The sequence below is a fragment of the Artemia sp. Qi Xiang Cuo genome, chromosome 7, assembly GCF_049724085.1.
Source record: "Artemia sp. Qi Xiang Cuo chromosome 7, ASM4972408v1, whole genome shotgun sequence".
Lineage (NCBI taxonomy): Eukaryota > Metazoa > Arthropoda > Branchiopoda > Anostraca > Artemiidae > Artemia > Artemia sp. Qi Xiang Cuo.
Genome location: NC_142800.1, coordinates 52,653,616 through 52,679,917, shown reverse-complemented (window position 1 = coordinate 52,679,917; position 26,302 = coordinate 52,653,616). Strand labels below are relative to the sequence as shown.

The 26,302-nt window shown below is 34.7% G+C and overlaps 1 protein-coding gene across 1 annotated transcript in view; it reads left to right on the top strand.

The window, feature by feature from the left end:
- Window positions 1-246: 246 nt before the first annotated feature.
- Window positions 247-26,302, top strand: part of LOC148950413 (lipase member I-like) — a 184,289-nt gene continuing 158,233 nt past the window's right edge. Inside the window, exon 1 of the mRNA XM_089091594.1 lies at window positions 247-319. Coding sequence (XP_088947720.1) covers window positions 247-319 — 73 coding nt within the window. The remainder of the gene's footprint in view (window positions 320-26,302) is intronic.

Below are 26,302 nucleotides of genomic sequence, written 5' to 3'. Positions count from 1 at the left end.
CACCCATAGGATGTTCGTTTTATTTTTGCTGTTTGAAACTTTCGCTTCTTCCCATACAATAACCACTTAAACTAAGTTGCTATTTTCGGAGTTCATTTACCTTCGCGGTGTTTGAACCTTTCTCAGAAAGAGCCGTCCAATCGCTAATCCTTCAACAATCTTCTTTTGTCATTATTCTTTACACCAACATATAAAAGAGGGGCCGTATTATTATTTTAATTTTGCTAGCAACTGAGTTCTTGCATGATGTTTCTTCCTGTCTCTAGAATGGATTTCTTTTTGCTCATATCTTCACTTCTGCTCCCCGTAGGAGATGGAAGTAAGTTTTCACCTTTCTTTCTTTTGCTTTTTTTAAGCTAACTGTTAGCGATAAACACGAAAAGTTATGTATCATCTATATTTTTTTTTTTTTTGCTAATGTTGATAAATTAGTCACTTGTCATTATTCGGTTGTTAAAAGAGGTTAAGAGGTTTTAGTATTAAAATGAATCAAGTATTTTTCTTGCTTATTAATGTTACCGCGATGTAGACTTAATGTCTATATTTTCACCAATGCAAGGCATCAGTTATGATCCGTGTAATGTCAGAAGCATTTCAGCAATTTCTAACGCTTCTAAAAATATCTGAATTCGTATGTCGTGACGGTGAAGCATTATACTCACCTTTTTCTGTTTTTTTTTTTTCATTCAAATCTATGGACGGAAAACGGAAAATCACAAGAACTTTTATTTATCAGTGTTTTCAATCTGTCTATTACTATATCCCGAAAAATTAGAGCTATATATATTTTTTTTTATATAGTCAATATTTAAATGTATTGAAAACTATATTTTAATGTGTGGTTGCAATGTTTAAAAATACATTTATTTATGATTATATATAAATTAATTAAAATAGCCAAATGACAAATATTTGGTAGTTAACCACTTCTGAAGGAGGCATCCTGATAAAATAAAAGTAGTACAATTAGATCTTTACTGTTTGCAAGTGTCGTGCTTGATTTTCTACAATACACCTCCCCCCCCCCAGACGTTCCCACACATAACATAACAAAACGTTTATCGCATACTGACCAACTATCTGCGTAGCGCAGGTACCGATCTCCTCATTCTCTGCCTTTAACCAGGAGTACGATGCGTGGCTGGGGGGGGGGGGGGGCGAGGGGCAAAAAACTTCCCGCGTGTTTCCCCAGATTTCTCCAGCTACCCATTTGGAGCTGGATAGGCTCTGGCTGAGCTTACAGAGTCACACCGCTGATCACCGTTACAAACCAAATAATTAGCGACAGTAGGACCAGGGTTGTCAACTTTTTGGTCAATTAATATGTCCCTTGAGCATCCAAAAATGTGTCCTTTTCAGTCAAATTATGTCCATATTTTGTCTCTAATATGTCCACAAAATGTCCATCTTGAACTTTTAGAAACTAGTTTTTTTACGACTTTTAAACCTCTTTCAAAGTGGTCAATTAACAGCAAATATAATGAAAACGAAAAAGATTCATTTAGTTCATCCATAAAAAATGAACTAGTGTGAAAGCGCAAAAGTCGTAAAAACATGTAGGCTAAACAGTAAAAAACTAATCGTCGGAGTTCCAAAAACTATGGTCGGCATGGGGGTCAGCCTTTTCGCTTCTTCTGGTAGCTTTTTCCAATCAGAGTACTTCTTAAGCATGTCATAAGGTACATTCCAGGAGTCAAACAATGTTGCGGAGCGCTAGGTAAGCTGGGTTGCCCTTCAATCAGGGGGGGGGGTGACATCCACAAAGGCATAATTACTGGAACTTGGAACAATGCTGAACAAAATAGATGTCTACAAATTCTGATTGGATGCTGGTTTTCGAAACTGATAGGTGGGGGGAGTTGCCCTCAAATCAATTTTGACTCTTATAAAGGGCACTAAACTTCAATCAAATGAGACCCATCTGAAGTTTATACGACTACCCATTCCATAAAACCTTATTTGCCAATGGGGCATAACTTACTACCCATGTCCCAGGGCTCTTACGGGTTTTACAAACGCTGAGGGCATTGTTATATGTTCTTTGGACTATTTTCAACAAAATTTCCATCTCAAAATTTCTGTTGGATGAATCTAGGGAAAATAATACGTGCGTGGAGGGGGGGAGGCTTACTCCAAGGGTGGCACGGCCCTTGTGTTCCAAGGATCGTTCTTAAAAAAATAGACAAAAGGTCAAACATTTGCGCAGAGAGGGGGTATTAAAGAGGGAGTGACTCCCGTCATATACAGAATAATTTCTGTCCGTTTTAAGTTTAAATGTCTCTCCTTACCTTCAGTAGAAAAAAAGTTTTTTTATTTATTTCTGATCGTTTTTCAGATAATCCCAGGAAATTCACCCCCTATGTGGAAAGTTTCCCCACGAAAAATTCCTGTATATAAAGTTCCTCCCATGTAAAATTCTTCCGCCGGGAAATTACATCCGAACAATCACATCCCTGCTGCGAATCCTTTCCAGAAAATTTTTTGCTCACGAAAGAAAGACTTGTATTCATTTAGTTTCTGGGCCTTTTTAAGGTCATTGGGGAATATCCCTGTTTGGAAAATACCCCCCCTGGAAAGTTTATCCCCCAGAAATTTTCTATGGAGAATTTCTCCTGGTGATAATCCCCCCATGGGAACTTCTCCCGTGGAAAATCCTCCTCCCCCCGCAAAAAAAGATCCCAAGCGAATTCCAACTCCGCTGAAAACTACCCCTGAGAGTTCCCTCAGAGTGTCTCTACATATACAATGGGATCAACAACGAAAAAAAGACAAATAATAAACATTATGTATACAGATTCCTGGTAAATTCTCCCCAGGAAAAATTTCCCCTGAAAAGTTCACCCCCAGAAACTTCCATCCCAATGGGAAATTCTCCCCATAGAAAAGCCATCCCCAGAAGATCTCCTTCCTCCCTTGGGATATGTCGATATACTTCCCTATAACAAATACTATATGTAAACAATGGGAAAATTTCATAACTTGCGGCCCTTTCTCTGATTGTTCTTAGGGGTCATGTCATCTCCAAAGACATATCTATTGTACCTTTCAATAATACTGAACAAAGTTGCTATCTCAAAGTTTTTATCAGACGACTTTCAGGAAAAAAGGGCGTGGAACGGGGGCTAGTTGTCCTCCAATTTTTTGGTCACTTAAAAAGGTTCGATATGATCACCCCTGGAAAAAGCAACAACAACAAATAAACACGAATCTGTGATGCTTCATCTGGCAAACACTATAAAATTTCATTTTTATAGATAGGAGCTTGGAACCTCTACAATGGTGTTTTCTGATATGCTGAATCTAATGGAGTGATTTCCATTATAATTCGTTGACTTTTATTTAGTGTTTTTCACCTTTTCCGAAAATTTGGCAAATTTTCTCAGGCCCACTATTATACTTAAAAAATATTATATCTTTGGAGTCAGCACAATAAGCTAATTTTTTGGTACATCTATTGGTATCAAAATTGATTCCAGATCGTCAAGAATCTAATTTTTTTTTTGCTAACTTTTCATTTTCAGTTTGTAGTACTTGATAAATAGATAGATGTTTTTTCCTGACTATTGGAAGTCGGAAGCGACTGTTTCAAACAGCTTGTGGTAACGAACCGTAAGTAAGGAGCGACCCGGCTCAATGGTAACCGAAACTCTAGAAAACGGGATTTTGATACCAATAGATACATCAAAAGAATCAGATTTTAATCCTGATTTCAAATATATAAGTTTCATCAAGTTTCATCCTATCCACAGTTTATAGAATTAGCAGTATGATCATACCCTATCTCACCCATTATAAAAACCCGGACCAAGGTGCGAGTGCTCCAGAGAACGTTTTTGCAGATATAAACATAAGCGGCATTAGATCTTTTCACGGGTAGACAAGTCAGATTTCTCTTGGACACGAAACAAGTGGAAACCCGCTATTACGAATAATGCACTTTGTAACCATGTCTCATTGATTGACGGAAACAGACTAACCCGCTAATGTAGAAATAAGTGGGAGGAGCTTTTTGTTCGTACCGAGAATGAAGACCAGAAATGATCTGCGATAAACTTACTGGATAATTCTATAAACTGTGGTCCTATCCATCAAAAATTACGCGCCTGAGAAAATTTGGCTGTTTTTTGAAAAAAGGGGAAAAGACCCTCTAAAAGCTATAGACTCAATGAAAATCACACATCATATTCAGCGTATCAGAGAACCCTACTGTAGAGGTTTCAAGCTTCTATCTACAAAAATGTGGAATTTTGCATTTTTTGCCAGAAGAAAGATCACGGATGCGTGTTTATTTTTATTTTATTTTTTTTTCTTCCCAGGGGTGATCATATCGGCCCAGTGGTCCTATAATATCGTGGGAGGGCTCATTGGGACGGTAATTATAAGTTCTAGTGCACTTTTTAAGTGACCAAAAAAATGGAGGGTAATTAGGCCCCCTCCCACGCCCATTTTTTCCCAAAGTCACCCGATCAAAATTTTGAGATAGCCATTTTGTTCAGCAGGGTCGAAAATATGATAAATATGTCTTTTAGGATGACTTAATCCCCCGAAGCCCTCGGGGGAGGGCTGAAAGTTATGAACTTTACCCAATGTTAACATATAGCATTGGTTATTGGGAAGTATACAGATGTTTTCAGAGGGGATTTTTTGGTAGGGGGGGGGGAGGGGATCGGGGGGTATGAGGGAGGATCTTTCCATGAAGGAAGTTTATATGGGGGAAGGGACATTGCTATGAAGGGGACGCCGGATTTCCCAGCATTATTTAAAAAAAGATCAGAAATTAAATTAAAAGAAAAACAGTTTTACAACTAAATGTAAGGAGCAACATCAAAACTTAAAACAAACAGAAAATATTACGTATATGATTGGGTCCACCCCCTAGTCAATACCTCGCTGTTTAAGCCAAAGATTTTTTAGTACTATCATAAGAGCTATTTATTCTAATTAACAGTTTTTGTGGTTAAGCGGTCATTTTTAAAGAATTGGAACAAAAGTTGAACCTCAGCTTGAAGAGCAAGGTATTGACAAGGGGGCGAACCCCCTAATATACGTATTACAAATATATGAATATAGAAGTTCGTTACGTAAGTTAATTCGTAAGTTACGTATATTTATTACTAATAAAAACGTTCGTAAATAAAATAAAACAAGTATCGAGAAAGCCATTGAACCAAATAAAAGTAAAACTAATATGCAAATTTTGTTTTAATTATTAATGTACTGTGATCCAAAATCAAAACCTGCATTAATTCAAAAACGTTCAAAAATTAAATAAAAAAACAAGTTTTTTTTAACTGAAAGTAAGGAACGACGTTAAAACTTAAAACGAACAGAAATTACTCCGTATATGAAAGGGGCTGTCCCCTCCTCAATACCTCGCTCTTTACGCTAAAGTTTGAATCTGTCACACAACTTTATTTTTTAAAACAATAAAAACTTTAGCGTAAAGAGCGACGTATTGAGGAGGGGACAGCCCCTTTCATATACGGAATAATTTCTGTTCGTTTTAAGTTTTAACATCGCTCCTTACTTTCAGTTAAAGAACTTGTTTTTTTTATTTAATTAACTAAAAAGGTGCCTGCTTGCCTATTATCTTGACTGTAGCGTAAAAGCAAGGAGAAATAAAATCGTTTACAGATGAAAGAATACAAACTTGTAAAGAATTTCAAGAGTATTTGCGAATAGTTGTCTGCGGGAAAGAGCAAGCAACTCCGAAAAATTATAACGTTTGTAAAAAAAAAAAAAAAAAATAACGTTTGTAAAAAAAAAAGTTAGCAAAAAATAGGTAGTTAAGTAAATTTAGTGCTAGACAACTAGTTTTAATATAGATTTGGTGAAAAATTGCATTTTTTTTTTTTTTTAAAAAAATATGTATACAGCGGAAAAATATTCTATTTTATGTCATAAATTTGCAAAATATGTCCCTTTTATGTCCCATATTTCTAAAATATGTCCCTTTTTTGCCCTATTATGTCATTGTGTCCCGACACACAGGAATATGTCCTTTGGACATAAAATATGTCCAGTTGGCAACCCTGAGTAGAACTCGACTTTGCCAATGTCATGGTTAGTTTTCTACAATATACCCCCCCCCCGCCCTCCCACTGACGCTCCCATACATACCACAACAAAGATTCGTCGCATGCTTACCAATTATCAGTGTGGCGCAGGTACCGATCTCCTTATGCTCTGTCTTTAACCAGGAGTATAATGCGTCACTGGGGGTGGGGGCAAATCGTTCGACGCTCCCCGTGTGTTTCTCCAGATTTCTCCAGCTATCCATTTGGAGCTGGATAGGTTCTGGCTGAGCTTACAGAGTCGCACCGCTGATCACCGTTACAAACCAAATAATCAGCGACAACTCGACTTAAACCCAGGCCTTTACGGACAAGTAATCCTAAAAATATATTTCTTCGTTCATTGATTCTGGTTATACGTCATTGAATAAATTGAAAGTGTTTTTTTTATGTTTAGTTTATATAAGGTGTATTATTATTATTTTTTTTTTTCTTTCCTTTTTTTTTTTTTTTTTGTTTAGATCCACATAGAGGTTAAATTAAAATTTGCGCAGATTATTCGTACTGAGGGAAAACGACTTGGAATTGAGATTATTTTTTTTTTTTTTTTAAATTGTTATTTTTTATTATGGTTCGCTGGTCTTTTGGGGCATGGTGTGGTTGCTCTTAACGTGGGATTAATATTTGATAATGGATAGAGATAATCGTGAAATTCCATCATCAAGGTTAAAAGAATTTGAGCGGAATTCTCTTTCATTTCAGTCAATTTTTCAAACTATTGTAGCTGGTGAAGATGAAGATACTTCTAGTAATTTTGATATTCCAAAAAATCAATATATATTTATGAATGAGTTGGTAAGAAAAAATGTAAATACAAGTAGGATGTCGTTTTGGAATTGCCGGGGTTGGAGGACTGCGCAGGATGTGATTGAAATTTTTTTGTCGGATTCAGATACAGATATATTAGGCCTATGTGAAACTTTTTTAGATGATTTTTTAATTGAAAATATACATGTAAAAGATTACCAATTTTTTCACATCGGTCGGAAAAGACAAAAACAAGGGGGTCTAGGTGTTTTGATTAAAAATTGCATACCAGCACGTATAAGGATTGATTTTTTGCCAATGAATATTGAAATGATTTTTGAATCTTGTGTAGTTGAATGCTCTTTTCCAAATAATCGGAAGTTTTTAATTGCAGTTATTTACCGTACTCCGTCATCCAGCCAGATAGAATTTAAAAATCATTTTGAAAGTATGTTGGATAAATTAGCTAGTCTTAACACTCCTTATTTAGTTATGGGTGATTTTAATATTGATTTAATGAAACTCCTATCTGCAGATCAGAATAGAATAGATAGAAATACTTTGCAGTTTTTGGAGGGCCCACTATCTTATGGACTAAACCCCGTATGTTTTGTGCCCTCTAGAATAGCTGATGCATCATTTTCACTTATTGATAATATTTTTTCACCTTATAGTGCTGTTAATACATTTATCATTCCTAATGATTCATCTGACCACTGTATAATTATGTCTGATTTTCTTATAAATTTTCTGCATAATAAAAAAAATCAAACCAAGCGTAGAGATTTTTCACATAAAAATGTGTTAAGGTTAAAAGAAGGGCTTGGTGATGTTGATTGGAGTCCTGTAATTGATGAGAAGGATCCGAACCAATCATTAGATAAATTTTATTATATTATGAATTAAAAGCTTGATCTTTTTTGCCCATATAAGAGCCCGAGAGGAAAGAAACTTACCCCAAAAAAACCTTGGATAAATGAATCACTTTTGAGATCTATTAATGAGAAAAATCGTTTATATAAAATTAGAATAAAATATCCCACGGAAATAAATATCACGCGTTTTAAAAATTATAAGAATATGCTGGTCAGGATCCTTAGAGTAAGTGAAAGACTTTATTATGAAAAATCTTTTCGAAATTCAGATTCCCCTAGAAAAACTTGGAGTTTGATTAAAGATAAAATTGGAAGAAATAAAAAGTTATTACACCCTGAAGTGTTATTTGATATTAATGGTAAAGAATTTAGAGGACCACAAGCTATTGCTAAGAAGTTTAGTGAATATTTTGCTAGTATTGGATCATCTGTTGTTTCAGGAGAAGTTGACCTTTCTTCCCCAAGGTCGCATAAAAAATATCTACCGCCCACTGAAGATACGAGCATATTTATGGCCCCGGTTACTTTTGCAGAATTTCAAAAGGTCATTAAGAATTTAAAAAATGGTAATTCATTGGGATATGATGAACTTTCAACTAATTTGCTAAAAAATATTGCAGGTGTAATTTTTGAACCATTGCTTCATATTTTAAATTTATGTATTTTCTCAGGTACATTTCCTAAAAGATGGAAAATTGCTCGTGTAATACCATTGCATAAAAAAGGAGACAAATCTGATACAAATAATTATCGTCCTATTGCAATTTTATCACCATTGTCTAAAGTATTGGAAAAAATTTTAAAAGGAAGGATTACTAATTATCTAGATAAAATAAATTTGTTTACCAAATATCAGTTTGGATTTAGGGCAGGCCATTCGACGGAACAAGCAGTTGCAGCTCTTGTATTAGAAATAAATGACTGCTTAGATAGTAATTATCATGTATCTACTGTTTTTTATGATGTTAAAAAAGCATTTGACACTTTAAACCATGAAATTCTTTTTGATAAAATGGAAAATTCCGGTATAAGAGGGAAAGGACTAGATATAATAAGATCATACCTTTATGGACGTAAAATCGTGGTAGATGTTGATGGACATTTGTCTAGTTTAAATGATCTTGAAGATATTGGTGTCCCACAAGGATCGGTATTAGGTCCGCTTTAATTTTTGATGTATATTAATGATCTTCCACGATGTTTGCAGGGAAATAATGGTCTTGCAATTTTATTTGCAGATGACACAGCTGTTTCTGTTAAAGCGAAGGATTCATCTACATTAATTCAAAATTTGTTTAACACTGTTAGTTCAGTTAATCGATGGTTTGTTTCTAATTATTTAGTACCGAATTTTAAGAAGACTGAATTTATGGTTTTTGGTCATTCAAAACGTGCTACTAAAAAATTTCATGTCAGGAGCTTCAAGTTGGTGAGCATAAAATACGTAGAGTTCAATCGTATCGTTATTTAGAAGTTTTTATTGATCCCCTTTTGTCATTTCAAACTCATATTGATCATTTAAGGGTGAAACTTTCGCAAAATATTGGGTCTATGTATCGTTTGCAACATGTTTTTCTATTTTCAATTTTAAAAATAATTTATCATTCTTTGATTGCTCCTTATTTAAATTATTGCACAATTATTTATTTAAATACTTTTTGGATGCATATAAAACCCCTACAGATCCTTCAAAATAAAGCAGTGAGAATACTTGGAAATTTTTTACATCGTCCATCAAAACTTAGAGATGCATCGGAAAATGAAACATTATTTCTTTTCTTGAATTTATTAGATCTGAAACATATAAGAGAACTTAATATATCAATACGGCATTTTTAAATACAAGATCCTAGTAGTTATTTTTATGAAAAATCTCTGTTGATTCTGCCCCCTCCTTCGGGTCTTAGGTGTTCTGGAACATATCGAATTCCCTTTGTTAATTGTGAAAGATCTAGATTTTCAATTAGATACCAAATACCATTTATTTCAAATAAATATTGGCTGAAAGATAGAATTCAAATTGAGGCATCATTTTGGCAAATATCAGTTCTAAGGAAGAAAATATTAAAATTATGTATTGACCTGTGATGGTGGAATAGAAATTTTTTTATTATTATTATTATTTTTTTTGTTTATATTTGCTACCCATGTTGGGATAGCCTTCCGTGCCTCACTTGTCCAGGGTTTGTTTTATTTATTTTTGTTATGTTTTTGGTTTTTTTCTTTAACCAGGTTTTTTTTCTTTCTCTCTTTTGTTATGATGATAAAATGTTTTTTTTTTTTTTTTTTTTTTTTTTACCCAATTTTACGAGCTTTGCTCTCTGTTGGGGGTATATGTTTTTTGTTATGTTGAATTAATCAAATAAACAGTAAACAGTCAGATATTCTTTGTTAAGTTGGGTTTCTGCAGTCTCAACTCGATGAAATCTAGTGTCTCCCGCGATTGATTGAAACGTTGGATAAGAATTTTATTTAAAACGATTTTAAAGTGGGTAAAAGGTTAGAAACATGATAATCTGATTAATTGAAACATGTTGCATATTATAAAGTAAGAATTTCATTTTTTTTTTAATGTTTTCTTTTAGTCTTTTATGTATCCATAGGGCTATACCTTGGATCATAATGGGGGGGGGGGGTTCACACACTAGCACTTAACTGAAACCACAAAACCGACGCAACAAAACATGGGTTAGAATAGAAAACTCCTTAAGCAGCCTCCGAAAAATCAAAGACTAATTTATAAAGCTCTCAATTACCGGCCATGAAATCGATTAATTGTACTATACAATTTTAATTATCTTAAAAATTCAAGCAAGCTTAGTCTTTAATAAAGCGTTAGTATTTCTGAATTCTAAAAACTTGGGAAATGCCGGGAGCCAGTTTACTTAAAGCACATATTAAAAAATATGTTACATAAACCGTGATTCAGTAATTTTTCTTTCTTTTAAGTTACGCTTTAAGGTATTTGTTCTTTCTGAAACAATTTGCGACATTCATGAAGCTACAATCATGAAGCTACCACCAAAAAGTGCAAGGTACAATTGGATTTATTGGCCTCAGATCTATCCATTCACCAAGGCATAGTTTTTGTTATTCCTTAAATATTATCTTGGAAAAGGAATTAAACTTGCTTGAAAAATAGGAAAGTTATCCCTTTTTCAAAAAAATTTAGCTAATAATCAATGCATTTTAGATCTAAAAGACCATGTACAAACAATTTCCAAAAAAATCATTCGATAGATGGAAAGAGCTAGCCTAAGTAAGAAAACTTGTTGTCGTTCATTGACATGTTAAAACCGTAGAAGAGCGGAAAAATAATTTACCAAAAGTTCCACAGAGAGCATAACCCTTTCGCATATTAACATCGTCGTCATCATCATCATTTTATATATATCCCGTCACAAAAAAATTTCTTTTAAGTTAATTCAATTTTAAAGTTGATATTTAAAACCAAACTGCGAACGTGTGTTGAAACGAGGAAATCTAGCCACACATACTTTTTGTTGCAAAGTTTTTAGGGGGAAAAATTTTACTAGCTCAGTTTTCCTAGGAAAAAGAAATCAGTTTACTTGACTTAATTCTCAATCTAGTCATGTTACTTATAACTAAAAATAATCTGGTTATGACGATTTAGTTTCAGTCAAGAAGTGATTGATTGACTGAAAATTATTTGACTCACTTTCAACCAAATCTTGAAGGCGGCCATTTTTTGAGCTTTTAATTTAATGAGAGCCTTAACAAATGTTTTTCTTAAAGTAGTACGACGAAAAAAAGGTTTGACCGACTCTCTACCGATGAGCAGGTTCAGGAAAGGGCTATGATAATGGCTGACTGAAAATGACTCAACTCTCAAAGCTGGGAACCATGTGTAAAACCTTTCTAGCACTCAAAAATCGACGTATTGCGTTGCTACAAATATTAATGAATTCTGAAAAAAATTGCAGGTTTATTGAATTGCATTTTAAATGGTTTGTTCTGCTCCCTTGCCAGAAGTTAGTAAAATTCGAGAGACAACTTAAATTCTGCTCTTCTAAGAGCTATCTCCAGATTCTACAATTTCGGGAATGTAAGAACGTCTAGTAGAAGACTAAAATAATAGTAATGATGATATACTTGTCACACTCTCACACTCCATACCAACAAAATGAAAAGGAGTAAAAGAAAAGAAAAGAAAATGAAAGACAAAAAATAACGTGACAAAAAAACTAATGAAAGCTCATAAGTTTAAACAGCATCAACATTTAAATCCTTCATCCATCAAATAATCAATTATTTGAGTGCAGCGAGCCCCCCGCAAAGTCCTTCAGTTCTCAAAACACACCCTGTCAAAATTTCGAGATAACCATTTTGTTCAGCAAAGTTTAAAGGTCCAGTAATTATGTCTTTGGGGATGGCACCCCTCTCCCGCAATCCTCAGTGTAAGGGCTATAAGTTGTACTAGTCTTACATTACAAAAACACATAAGGTTTTTACGGACGGGTGTGGTCGTATAAACTTCGGAGGAGGCTCATTTGACTGGAAATCAGAATTTCTAGTGCCTGTTTTAAGAGTCAAAAGACCAAAGAAACTAGCTCCCCCCCCCTCCGCATCCTTTTCCCCAAATTCATCCTATCGAAATTTTGAGATAGCCTTTTTGTTCAAAAAGATCCAGATGACAAAATGTCTTCGTGGTTGACACTCACCCCCCCCCTCAGAGCCTGAGGGCAAGGGTTGTAACTCATACTCTGGGGACATAGGTATAAGGTTTTTATGGAAGATGTGGTCGCATAAGCTTTGGATGATTCCTTTTATTAGAAATCAAAAGTCCTAGTTCCCCTTTAAGAGTCGAAAGTGATCGTAGGGCATGTAGCCCCCCACGCCCTCTTTTCCTCAAATGCCTCTGATCGAAATTTTAAGACAGCCATTTTGTTCAAGATAGTCAAAAGATCATATAACAATTCCTCCAGTGTTGACAACGCTCATAGCTCGGAGGTTCTAGTGTGGTAATCATCTTATTAAGCAGAAATAATTTCATATGAAATAAAATATGTATAACGCAAAAAAAATACAAATTGCTAAGTTTCGAAATACCAATGTTTACTAAGATAAAACATCTTTTGTGTGAAGTTTTAAAAGGAAATTGCTACTAACCACTTTCATGGCTAAGTACGTAGGGCGCACTAATCTATTTGCCGGGCTGACCCCTATCCGTTTATTTTTAGGAATACCTTTGAATATTGTTGGAATATTGTAAGTGTTCAAGTATCCTATTGTATCGTACTTTATCGTAGATAGCTTATAATTGTTGACTATCTGAGACCATTAGTCCCCGTGGTATATGTAGACAGAACTTATATAGTGTATTGCATCAATAAAAGCATTATATTATAACCAACCTCTATACAACCTTATTTCAGCTTCTCGATTAACTCCCAGTAGGTACACTTCAGATAATTAGTCAGGCCAAGGCCTAAGGGCACGCTACCCTAGTTGTAATTACCTTAGGACCGTAATTGTACTCCCTATAAAGGGTGTAATAACACCCAACAGAAACCTACTTTGTAACAGCTGGTGGCAACCAGAACTACTTTACTAGACTGGATCCTTTGAATTATCCTCATTATCCTCTTATCTACCTTTGTTCTGCCCTAGGATGGATAATAGATTATCTATCAACAAGTGAAATGAATAATTTTTCTACAATTCTGAAAAAGGAAACAAAAATAATGCCACCAGGGGCGGATCCAGGATTTTTTTTAGGGGGGAGCGCAAAATAGGTTGATCGGATAAACTTGCGTTAGGAGCAAGTTTAATTAACGTAATCTTTTGTTAATTAAGTAAATTACACTACTTTAGACTACGTTAGGGGCGCGCCCCCTCACCCCTCCCCTGGATCTGCCACTGAATACCACTATTGACAGGGTTGCCAACTCCCGACTCCATAAAAATAGTTCAATACAGAGCTAAGAAAGAGTGTAAGTTGTTAAAAAACAGTGCAAGTCAAAAAATTTGCGCGCGCGCAGCCCCTTTCACTGTTCTGACCACTCTTGCGTCATTTACAAATAATTATCAGTTATCCTAAGATCAATAGAAATATTAACTTTAAATTTTTCAAATGAATTTAGAATAAAGTTAGGAGGACTCCCTACTTAAATCAACCTCTAAATAATGGGTTAGATAATGATTTATCATTCTTTTTCTTAGCTTAAAAGGTAATCCTCTGCTGGAAATTTGCAGGTATTAATTTTGATTAACACAAAAAAACTTTTCGAAAAATAATTTTTTCAAAGAAAAGTAAAGGCCATTTTAAACTTAAGCTCAGCAGATACAAATACCTGTTAAAATTCAAACTCAAGATGACCAGAAATTACTATTAAAGAATAAATGAAACCCAATATAGTGATGAAAAAAATTGGCTGGCTATACTAAGTATGGTACTAAATACTGACCGCGTTAAAGGCGATATTATGCCTAAAGGTCGTGAGCTTACACCTTGTAATTTCTCCGATAGCGCCACTTATAGCGCTGAAGATTGTGCTAACGAAGCCTGCGCCAAACTCAATTATTGAGTGAAAATAAAATGTACAGCCATGTAAACGTGACCTCTTTTTCTTGAGCTATCTGGAGATCCGATTCCCTGGGAACGTTACCTTGGAGATTTTGCGAACTAATTACCTGTTGTTAGGCTAGATCCAGACATATAAAATGAAATAAACACAGGTAAAAAAAGCATTAGATTTATTGAAACTTACATATTTAGGTGAACAGCAGTGGGTCACTCCAAATGACAATAACGGTGACCGAAATACAACATGAAAGAATTTAAGACTTCTATCTGAATGGTCCTGATTTTCCTATACGAATATTTTTACGAATCCTTTCAAAAAGCATTTTTACCCCACTATCAAAGGTAGCTCTTCAGTCCTGCGCTGTAAGAACTGGCTCATAATTGGCCCGAGTGGTCCAAGGATGCGAACCTTTCGTCCAATAAATTCTTTTAAATATTTCTGATGATTCAAGCGTTCACACGGTTCTTACCATTTAAACTTCCTTAGAAATATTGTGCGTAGCATTTTTTTGTTACTAATTATCTTAGCGAAATTCGAACCGACTAGCGTCGTTGTTTGACTGAAGCTAGAATGCAATTTGTCTGTTTGCTGATTAAGAATTTAGACTCTTGGAAGCGGTATTTGAACTCAATTAGGGGACGTTTAGTTTCTGTCCGAATCATCTTTAGAAGGAAAGAATCTTGTATTTTAAATATATAGCTATCTTGAGATCTGATTCTATGACTGCGTTACTTTTGACGTTTTGTAAATTAATTACCTATTATTAGATTGAATCCAGAAACATAAAAGGAAATAAACACAGATACAAAAAGCAATAGATTTTTTAAAACTGGCATATTTAAGTGAACAGCAGTGGGTCACTCCAAAGGACAATAACGGTGACCGAAATACAACATGAAAGAATTTAAGACTTCTATCTGAATGGTCCTGATTCTCCTTTACGAATCTTTTTACGAATCCTTTCAAAAAGCATTTTTACCCCACTATCAAAGGTAGCTCTTCAGTCCTGTAATGTAAAAACTGGCTCATAATTGTCCAGAGTGGTTCAAGGATGCGAACCTTTCGTCCAATAAATTCTTTTAAATATTTCTGATGATTCAAGCTTTCACACGGATCTTACCATTTAAACTTCCTTAGAAACATTGAGCGTGGCATTTTTTTGTTACTTATTACCTTAGCGAAATTCAAACCGACTAGCGTCGTTGTTTGACTGAAGCTAGAATGCAATTTCTCTTTTTGCTGATTAAGAATTTAGACTCTTGGAAGCGGTATTTGAACTCAATTAGGTGACGTTTAATTTCTGTCTGAATCATCTTTGGAAGGAAAGAATCTTGTATTTTAGATATATCGCATTTTGCTCCCGGTACACCAAAACGAACAGAAATTAAATAAACAATCATAGCAAAAAAATTACAACAAGTAATAATATAATAGATCTAATAATAGAATAGATCTTAAAGCGAGTAATGCTTAGATTGAATGTGAAAATCAGGCTTAAAACGAAAAAAAAATATTTTCCTATTTAATTATAAATCAAATTTGAAACGAACAGAAATTAAACAAACAATCAATGTAAATAAACATTCAATATATATTAATGTAAAGGAACAAATTAAACTTAAAACGAGTGAAACTTAAATTGAATATGCAAATCAAGCTTGGAACGAACAAAATCCACTACAAACAAGAGTTTGGGTATCGCCTCCTTCTCTCACAGTAAAAGTCTAAAACCTACTTGTCATTGGTGCTTTATTGAAAACCAATTTTATTACAAATACTTTCTTTTGCAATTAATATTTAAAATAAACATTAATATTATAGTAAAATTTTGATCTGATGAGCTTTCAGCAATTAATATCATTATACATCAGATATTCAGTTTAATTTATTAGTTCTTTCTAAGTTTGTTCAAGACGAATATAGTTTCACTACAAACAAAAGTTTTGATACTGCCCCCTTCCTTAACTGTAAATAAGAACCAAAAGCCTACTGCGTCATTGGCGCTTCACTGAAAACGAATTATATTACAAATTAGACCCCGGAGCCGCGCCGATGAGGGAAGACCGGCGGCGGCGTGGCAAAAAACAGCACGCCGCGCCGCACCGCCGGTAAGATGTCGGCGGCGCACCGCCGGCGCGATCAATGTTGACCGCACACATTAATGTTTTCATCAGTCTTTCTCAAATCACAGCTTCAATTTACAACAGATTCGAGCCTATTCATGAGTTCAAAAATTCACCAGTCGCTGGCTGGAAACTGGTCTTCTTCGTTTTTCATCAAGAGAAGCAGAAATCTGGCAGAAAAGAAATGGATGTGGCGTTTCAGAACCCTTGCATAATACGAGTAGTTGAAGTATCTATCAGCTACGTATTCTTAACATAAATAATTATCAAAATTAGTAGTTTTTTTCATCGATCATTACTGAATATAAAACTTCAAATACCGAATCACAAAATTCTTCAGTTATCTGGGTAAAAACTTTGAACATAACTTTGAACTTAGAAGCTTAATTTTTTCATGATGCCCTTTGCCTATATCTGTTTTGTCACATTTAAAACAGCTGAAATGGGCGACTTTGATTTTGTTTGGTTTTTTTTTTTGCTCTTTTGGATTCCTAAGAAGCCTTCTTGTATTAAAAACTGGTTTTTAATTACAATTTAAAAAAATGTATTTTAAAGTTTTTTTTGGTTTCTTTATAGAATATATGTCATGTAGGCTAAGGCTGAACTGCTACTTTTTTATCGCTTTTGGCTGCTCTTTTGGATATTATTCATTTTTTCTTTTGGGGATTCATTCCAAATTATAAACTGATAAATACCTAATATCAGTCAAATTATAAACTGTATGTAAAACGAGTAAATTTATCAAATTGAAAAATACATGATGAACACTTCACATGAGAACACTTCAATTACAATGAAACAAAAAACACTTCATGGTTTATTCGGTATGAAGAAAAATTAAATGCCAGCTATTTTCTTAGGTAAAAAATGAAAAGCTCATCCGTTTTAAGTGTAATTAAATGAAATAATATGCAGACTGAAGTATCTCCAGGAAGATGTTGAAATTTTCATCCTAGTTCGTCACTTTTAATCCAAGCAAAATGTTAGGATACTTAGTATCAGTTATTGAGTTTAAGCTTTGATTTCCAAATGCTCACAAGAATTAACAAATTTAAGAAAGTCGCAAAAATAAGTCACCTGTGGTCAAAATACTTAGACTCCTCTTTGATCCCCATCCAGGCTCAAAGCTTCTGCTATGGTCATTTCCATGGAAATCTCCAAAGAGTTTCTTTTTAAAATAGCTTTCAAGCATAGTTAGGGGTATTTAGACTTTTTTGCTTTTCTTCAAAGCTTTGAAAAAAGTGTTATAATATTCCAAATGTTACATTTGTGCATAGTTTTGGTAATCATTTGTGAGGGGTCGAATTTTCTAAACTACTGTAGATACGTAAGAACGTTGCAATATCTAGTACCCTGAGGTCATAAGCCTGTCAAAGACTCCTCCTTGAACCTCCCAAATTGAAAGCTTTTATTATGACCTGGCCTTTTAATGTAACTTGGGCACTGGACCAAGGGCGCCATTGTTACCCGAGCGCAACGATAGGTGGGGATGTCAATATCGCTTTCGTCACACCAATTCGTTTTAGTGTGAATCTGCCTGGTACATATCAATGAATGTTTTAAAAGTAAACCCGTTTCATCAATTAAATTAAAAAAAACAAGTTTTTTTTTAACTGAAAGTAAGGAGCGACATTAAAACTTAAAACGAACAGAAATTATTCCGTATATGAAAGGGTTGTCCCCTCCGCAACGCCTCGCTCTGTACGCTAAAGTTTGACTCTGTCTCAAAACTTTATTCTTTAAAACAATAAAAAACTTTAGCGAAAAGAGCGAGGCGTTGAGGAGGGGACAGCCCCTTTCATATACGGAATAATTTCTGTTCGTTTTAAGTTTTAATGTCGCTCCTTACTTTCAGTTAAAAAAACTCGTTTTTTAAATTTAATTTCTGATCGTTTTTTAGTTAATGCAGCTTTTATTTTGGCTTACCGTCAGTGAATAAGTAAAACAAATTTGCATTTAATTTTACTTTTCTTGTGCTAAATGGCTTTCAAATAAACCAAAACCAATACTATACAGAAATACCAATACATAAATTATTCCGTATATGAAAGGGTTGTCTCCTAATCAACGCCTCGCTCTTGACGCAAAATTTTTTTATTGTTTAAAAAAATAGAGTTGTGAGAAAGTCAAACTTTAACGTAAAGAGTGAGGCGCTAAGGAGGGGACAGCCCCTTTCATATACGGAATAATTTCTGTTCGTTTTAAGTTTTAACGTCGTTCCTTACTTTCAGTTAAAAAAAACTTGTTTGTTTTTTTTAACGTTTTTGAATTAATACAGGTTTTGGTTTTGGCTCACCGCACATGAATAATTACAACAAAATTTTCATATTAATTTTACTTTTATTAGGATAAATGGCTTTCTCGAAACTTGTTCAATTTTATTTACGAACGTTTTTATTAGCAATAAATATACGTAACTTACGAATTAACTTACGTAACGAAGTTCTATATTCATATATTCTTAATACGTATATTAGAGAATCCGCCCCCTAGTCAGTACCTTGCTGTTTAAGCTAAATTTCGAATTTTGTTCTTTAAAAATGACTCTTAATCACAAAGGCCGTTAGTTAGAATAAATAGCTCTTTTGAAAGTACTAAAACATCTTTGGCTTAAAGAGGGAGGTATTAAATAGGGAGTGAACCCAATCATATACGTAATATTTTCTTTTCGTTTTAAGTGGTGATGTTGCTCCTTACTTTCAGTTGAAAAACTTTTTTTTTTTTTTTTTTTTTAAAGAATGCTAGGAAATCTGGCGCCCCCTTCATAGCAATGTCCCTTCCCCCATGAAAGTTCCTTCATGGAAAGATCCTCCCATATAACCCCCAACCCACCCCCCTCCCCCACTACCAGAAATAATCCCCCCTGAAAACGTCTTTATACTTCCCAATAACCAATACCATATGTTAACATTGGGTAAAGTTCATAACTTTCAACCCTTCCCCCGAGGACTTCGGGGAATTAAGTCATCCTTAAATACATAGTTATCATATTTTCGACCATGCTGAACAAAAGGGCCATCTAAAAATTTTGATCGGAGGACTTTGGGAAAAAAATGTGCATTAGAGGGTGCCTAGTTGCCCTCCATTTTTTTTTGTCACTTAAAAATTGCAATAGAACTTTTAATTTCTGTTCCAATGAGTCCACCCACGATATTCTAGGAGCACAGGGTCGATAAGATCACCCCTGGGAAAAAAAAACAACAAAAAAACAAATTAACACGCATCCGTGATCTTTCTTCTGGCAAAAAATGCAAAATTCCACATTTTTGTAGATAGGAGCTTGAAACCTCTACAGTAGGGTTCTCTGATACGCTGAATATGGTGGTGTGATGTTCATTAACGTTCTATAACTTTTAAGGGGTCTTTCGCCCTTTTTTGAAAATCAGCCAAATTTTCTTAGGCGCGTAACTTTTGATGAGTAGCACTAAACTTGATGAAATTTATATATTTGAAATCAGCATTGAAATCTGATTCTTTTCATGTATCTATTGGTATCAAAAACCCGTTTTCTAGAGTTTCGGTTACCATTGAGCCGGGTCGCTCCTTACTTACAGTTTGTTACCACGAACTGTTTGATAGGAAAAAAAAACGGATTGGACGCATATGTCCCTTTCCCTTTGGACGATAAAACCAAGCAAGTGCTGTATCAAGTATAACTCACGAAAATCTTGTTAATTTTGTCAACTTTTCAACTTTTTGGCATCCCTGCTTTCAATTAAAAAAAATCAAGTTACTATCACTTGAATATAATAACTCCGTAGGCCCCCCTTCTGGATACCATCTTGATAAGATACCATCTCGGCTTCAAATAAAAAAAAAAATTAACTTATTGGAAACCCTGCTTTCAAAAAAATTGAGGTAATATCATTTAAATATGATTGCTCAATAACCCCCCCTCTGGATACCACCTTGATAGGAAGCCGTCTCTGCTTCAAATTAAAAAAAAATGAACTTTTTGGGATCCCCGCTTTCAACAAATAAAATTTCGAGCTATTATCATTTAAATATAGTGCCTCCCTACCCCCCCCCCTCTGGATACCACCTTGATAGGATACCTTCTCAGCTTTCATTAGAAAAATAATTTACTGAATAATTAACAAGGTCACTATATGGTTCAAACAAACACGCAAAATAACGTTAAACAGCTTAGTGTTCCTTGAAGAAAAAAAATTAGGAGTATGAGTAAAGGGGTACAGAGACAACAACAAAAATGACGAAATTATTCAGATATACCTCAAATTATTGAAAGACTGAGTGATAGATACGCCATGGCATTCCATAAGATCCAAAGAATCGAGTTAAAAGGGAGCACACACAAAAGCCAAATTAGGCCAGTAGCCTATGAGAAATTGCAAAATACCCAAGAAAATGAACAAGTCTTAATGGGGGGCCCTGGGTCTATCAAAATATTTCAATGGTTTCCCAGGGAATTTGATATCATTTTCTTTTGTTTCCACTTTAAATGAAAAACTAGTCATCTTTTTGGTATCCCTGCTTTCAATAATAAAAAAAGAGTTCTTAACATTTAAAAATGATAGCCCTCCATCCCCCCCATAGGCAATAATTTACAATTTATTTATTAATCATATTTTTTGGGTAACTTCCGGTTCAATCCTTAATTTCCCAACATTGTACATAGCTTAGTCTATACCTCAATTTTGTCTCAGTCGAAGGTTGTTTTTTTTTTGGGGGGGGGGGGGGGAAAAAATTTCCCGTAAGAAGTATGTTATTTCTATACGTTGTTCAAAAAGTTAGTATTAAAAATTAATAAAATATTATATAAAAACACCGAAAAAAAATCTGCAAACTTACAATTCAGTTGTAGAAACAATCTGTCGCCTGTCACTTTCAAAATCCAACAAAAGGCTGAAGCTGTATAGTAGTGAATGCGTTCTATAATTCGATTCAACTTGAAAATAAAATTCTCGACTACGAATGATGTAAGACATAGCAATTGGGAAACTGCATTCGAAATGACAAACTCATTTCATAAAGACGATACTTTTTTTTGTCCAACATATGAAGAACTGTGTATATTGCAATATTTGCAATAGCACATTGAATCTGTTTGGTTTCTATGCAAAGTAACAAAAGAGACGAAAATTAATGAACAAGAGAGTAGTGAAGAACTATGGTATACAAAGTAATATTTGGCAGGGAAAGTCATTGGTGATAAATCACTAGGGGTGGTACCGTGATTGCGTGATTTCCGGGGATTCGGGGAACCAAATTTTTTTTCGGGGTGACGCATAGATTTTCGGGGAAATATCCAAAAATTCGGAGATAGTGCAAGCTCTGCTTTATTTCTAATCAGGTAAATCGAAATACTAAACCACATGAAAAGGAAAAGCTCCGACTTTGCGGTTGACGCAATAAATTATTGCCGCAAAATTAATTTAAAGTCGACCGAACGCCGCCGCCTCTGCCGGCGTGCCTGCGGTGTGCCTGCGCCTCGCCGGCGGCATTACGAGACTTTGGTGTTGTTCGACCGGGCCTCTCGTCAGCGGCGTTCGGTCGATCCGCCGGCACGGCGCCGGGGTCTATTATAAATATTTTCATTTTCCAGTTCTTTCAGCATTGAAAATAAAAATAAAACTAGAGTCAAATAAATAATTGAACTGATGGGTCTTTCAACAACTAATATCATTATATATCAAATATTCAATTTGATGTTGTTTATACATTCCAAGACTATTCAAGACACATATAGTTTTAGTAAAGCGCCAATGAAGCAGTAGGTTTTGGACTTTTACAGTGAGAGAAGCAGGCGATACCCGAACTCTTGTTTGTAGTGAATTTTGTTCGTTTCAAGCTTGATTAGTATATTCAATTTGAGTTTCACTCTTTTTAAGATTTATTTATTCATTTACATTAATATCTATTGTATTTTTTCCCTATGATTGATTATTTAATTTCTGTTCGTTTTGGGTTTCATTTATTCTTTAATAATAATTTCAGGTCGTTTTGAGTTTGAATTTTAACAGGTATTTGTATATGCTGAGCTTAAGTTTAAAATGACCTTTACTTTTCTTTGAAAAACTTGTTTTTCGGAAAGTTTTTTTCTTATTAATTTTTGTTCGTTTTTGATTGCAAAAAGTTTCAAGTTTTTAAAAATTCCTTATTTCAAAATCAAACTTTTAATGAAAATCAAATGTTCATCAAAGTATCAAAACTGGTATCAAAGTAACACTATCAAATTGAAAAAAGTTTGCCCCCTTTGAAATGACCTCCCTTTAAAGTTTATACGACGACCCCTTCTATATGAAGTGCGTCTGGGAAAAAATAAATGGAGTGTGGGGGAGGCTAGCTGCCCTCCGATCACTTTTTACTCTTAAAAAGTGAATTACAACTTTCAATTTCCAATGAAATGAGCCCTCTATGAAGTTTTTACAAGCATCCCTTCCATAACAACCATATATGCCCCCAGGGCATAACTTACAACGCCTACCCTCGGGCCCTGGGGGGCTGTGCTGACACCCGAGTTTTGTTATCTGAACTTTGAACTATGTTTAACAAAATGTCTACCTCAAAATTTTTATCTGATGCATTTGGGGCGTGGAGGAGGGGGAGGGGCTAGTTGCCCACCAATGTCTTGGAGTGAACGAGTGAAAAAATGAACGAGAACTTTTAATTTCCAATCAAATGAACCCTCTTCGAAGTTTATACAAGCATCCCTTCCATAAAAACAATATATGCCCCCAGAGCATTACTTACAACGCCTGCCTCTGGGCCATGGGGGGTTGCGTCGACACAAGAGTTTTTCTTGTCTGACCTCTGAATTATTTTTAATGAAATGGCTATTTTAAAAAAATTATCGGATAGAATTGGGGGGGAAAGGGTGTGCGGGGGGGGGGCTATTTGCCCTCGGATATCTTTTGACTCTTAAAAAGTGAACTTGAACTATAAATTTCCAATCAAATGAGCCCTCTCTGAAGTTTATACGAGCATCCCTTTCATAAGAACCATATACGCCCCCAGGACAACACTTACAATGCCTTCCCCCTGGGTCATGAGGGGTTGTGTTGACACTGGAGTTTTTGTTATCCAATTTTGGAACAATTTTTAAAAAACCGGCTGTCTCAAAATTTGTAGCGGATGAATTGGGGGAAAATGGCATGGGGGGGGGGCTAGTTGCCCTTAAATCTCTTGAGTCTTAAAAAGTAAACTAGAACCTTGAACTTTCCAATCAAATGAGCCCTGTTATGAAGTTTATACGAGCATCCCTTTCATAGTAACCATAAATATCCTTAGGGCATAACTTAGAACGACTTCTCCCCGGCCCTGGGGGTTGTACTGACACCGGAGTTTTTCTTATCCGACCTTTGAACTATTTTTTCTTTAACAAAATGTCTATCTAAAAATTTTCGTCAGATGGGTTTGGAAAAAGAAGGCGTGGGGGGCGCGCCTAGGGTCCCTTAGAGCTCTTTTGATTCTCAAAAAGTAAACTCGAACTTTCAGTTTTAATTCAAGTAAGCTCTGTCTGACGTTTATACGAGCATTCCTTTTATAAGAACCATATATGCCCCAGGGAATAAATTACAACGCTTGCCCCCGGGCCCTGGGTGGTTGTGTCGACACCTGAGTCAGTAGTATTGGTATTAATGGTAAGTAGCGGGGTGTCTCCCTATATAGCTATAATGCTTAAGAGCGGGGTGTCTCCCATATAGCTATAACAGTTTCAAGCGGACAGTACTCCCGCCAATACAAGCAGACAGTGTAATGACCGGAATTCAACCACCGTGAAAATTCGTGTTGATCTGTGTTCAAAGTGTGTAATGTTTCCATTGTATGAAGTTGTGAAATTCTTTTTGTAGTTGAATTTGTTTGGCGTGGTTGACTTATATTTAACATTGAAATAATTGACATCAATTAATATATTATTAAATACTTTACATAATTATAATAATTTACATAATTACCTTAATTTACATAATTGCATTAATTATTTTTTTTTTTAATTTTAATAGTTTTTTTTTATTGATGTCATTTTATTGTACTCTAATGATGATATTTTTTTTCCAATGATATGATTTTTTACATTCTAAGTATCTTCCCATTGATTTATATCCTAAGGTAAAAGAACGAAACGTTAATCGACTGAACCAACAAGCCTTTGAACATATTATGATTTTAGAAATACATCCAATGAATTGTTTCTGGGACATTGCCCAACTGATGTTAAGCCTCACAATATCGTAACAGGTTCATTCCATTGAACTGGAACAAGTTCAAGGACATTCGACTTATCAATTGGATTTTTGATAGGTGTTAAAAGTGACATGCTTCGGGGCATTTTTATGGCATCATCATGAGAATATGCATACCACGATGGTTTGAGATGCATACTAGACAAACAATTTCTTCTGATACTTGGGCCCCAAGTCCTACCCCTATCCCTCAACCCTATCCCTCCACCCTCCCTCCCACCCCTATCCCTCCCTCCAAACCTCTCCTCCCCAACATTTTTTTTTGATTTTTTTATTTTTCAAAGTTCATTTTGGATTTTTACATTCTCTTGATTTTTCAAAGTTCATTTTGAATTCCTTTCATTGAAATGCAAGAGTTGGAATATTTAAGTAGTGGTTTGTCTAGGTTTACCTTGTCACAGTTACATTATCTTGATTTTTCAAAGTTCATTTTGATTTTCTTTCGTTGAAATGCAAGAGTTGGAATATTTCAGTAGTGTTTCGTTGTGCTTTACCTTGTCACTGGTACATTCTCTTGATTTTTCAAAGTTCATTTTGAATTTCTTTCCTGAAATGCAAGAGTTGGAATATTTCAGTAGTGTTTTGTCGTAGTTTACCATGTCACAGTTACATTTATTGATTTTTCAAAGTTCATTTTGAATTTTCTTTCATGAAATGCAAGAGTTGGAGTATTTCAGTAGTGTTTTATCGTGGTTTACCTTGTCCCAGTTACATTCTATTGATTTTTCAAAGTTCATTTTGGATTTCTTTCCTTAAAATGCAAGAGTTGGAATGTTTCAGTAGTGTTTTGTCGTGGTTTACCTTGTAACAGTTACATTCTCTTGATTTTTCAAAGTTCGTTGTGGATTTCTTTCATTGAAATGCAAGAGTTGGAATATTTCAGTAGTGTTTTGTCGTGGTTTGCCTTGTCACAGTTACATTCTCTTGATTTTTCAAAGTTCATTTTTGGATTTCTTTCATTGAAATGCAAGAGTTGGAATATTTCAGTAGTGTTTTGTTATGGTTTACCATGTCACAGTTACATTCTCTTAATTTTTCAAAGTTCATTTTGAATTTCTGTCGTTGAAATGCAAGAGTTGGAATATTTCAGTAGTGTCTTGTAGTGCTTTACATTGTCACAGTTCCATTCTCTTGATTTTTCAAAGTTCATTTTGGATTTCTTTCGTTGAAATGCAAGAGTTGGAATATTTCAGTAGTGTTTTATCGTGGTTTACCTTGTCCCAGTTACATTCTATTGATTTTTCAAAGTTCATTTTGAATTTCTTTCCTTGAAATGCAAGAGTTGGAATATTTCAGTAGTGTTTTGTCATGGTTTACCTTGTCACAGTACATTCTCTTGATTTTTCAAAGTTCATTTTGAATTTCTTTCGTGAAATGCAAGAGTTGGAATATTTCAGTAGTGTTTCGTCGTGGTTAACCATGTCAAAGATACATTCTCTTAATTTTTCAAAGATCATTTTGAATTTCTTTCGTTGAAATGCAAGAGTTGGATTATTTCAGTAGTGTCTTGTTGTGCTTTACCATGTCACAGTTACATTCTCTTGATTTTTCAAAGTTCATTTTGGATTTCTTTCGTTGAAATGCAAGAGTTGGAATATTTCAGTAGGGTTTTGTTATGGTTTAGCTTCTCACAGTTACATTCTCATTATTTTTCAAAGTTTATTTTGGATTTCTTTCCTTGAAATGCAAGAGTTGGAATATTTCAGTAGTTTTTTGTAGTGGTTTAAC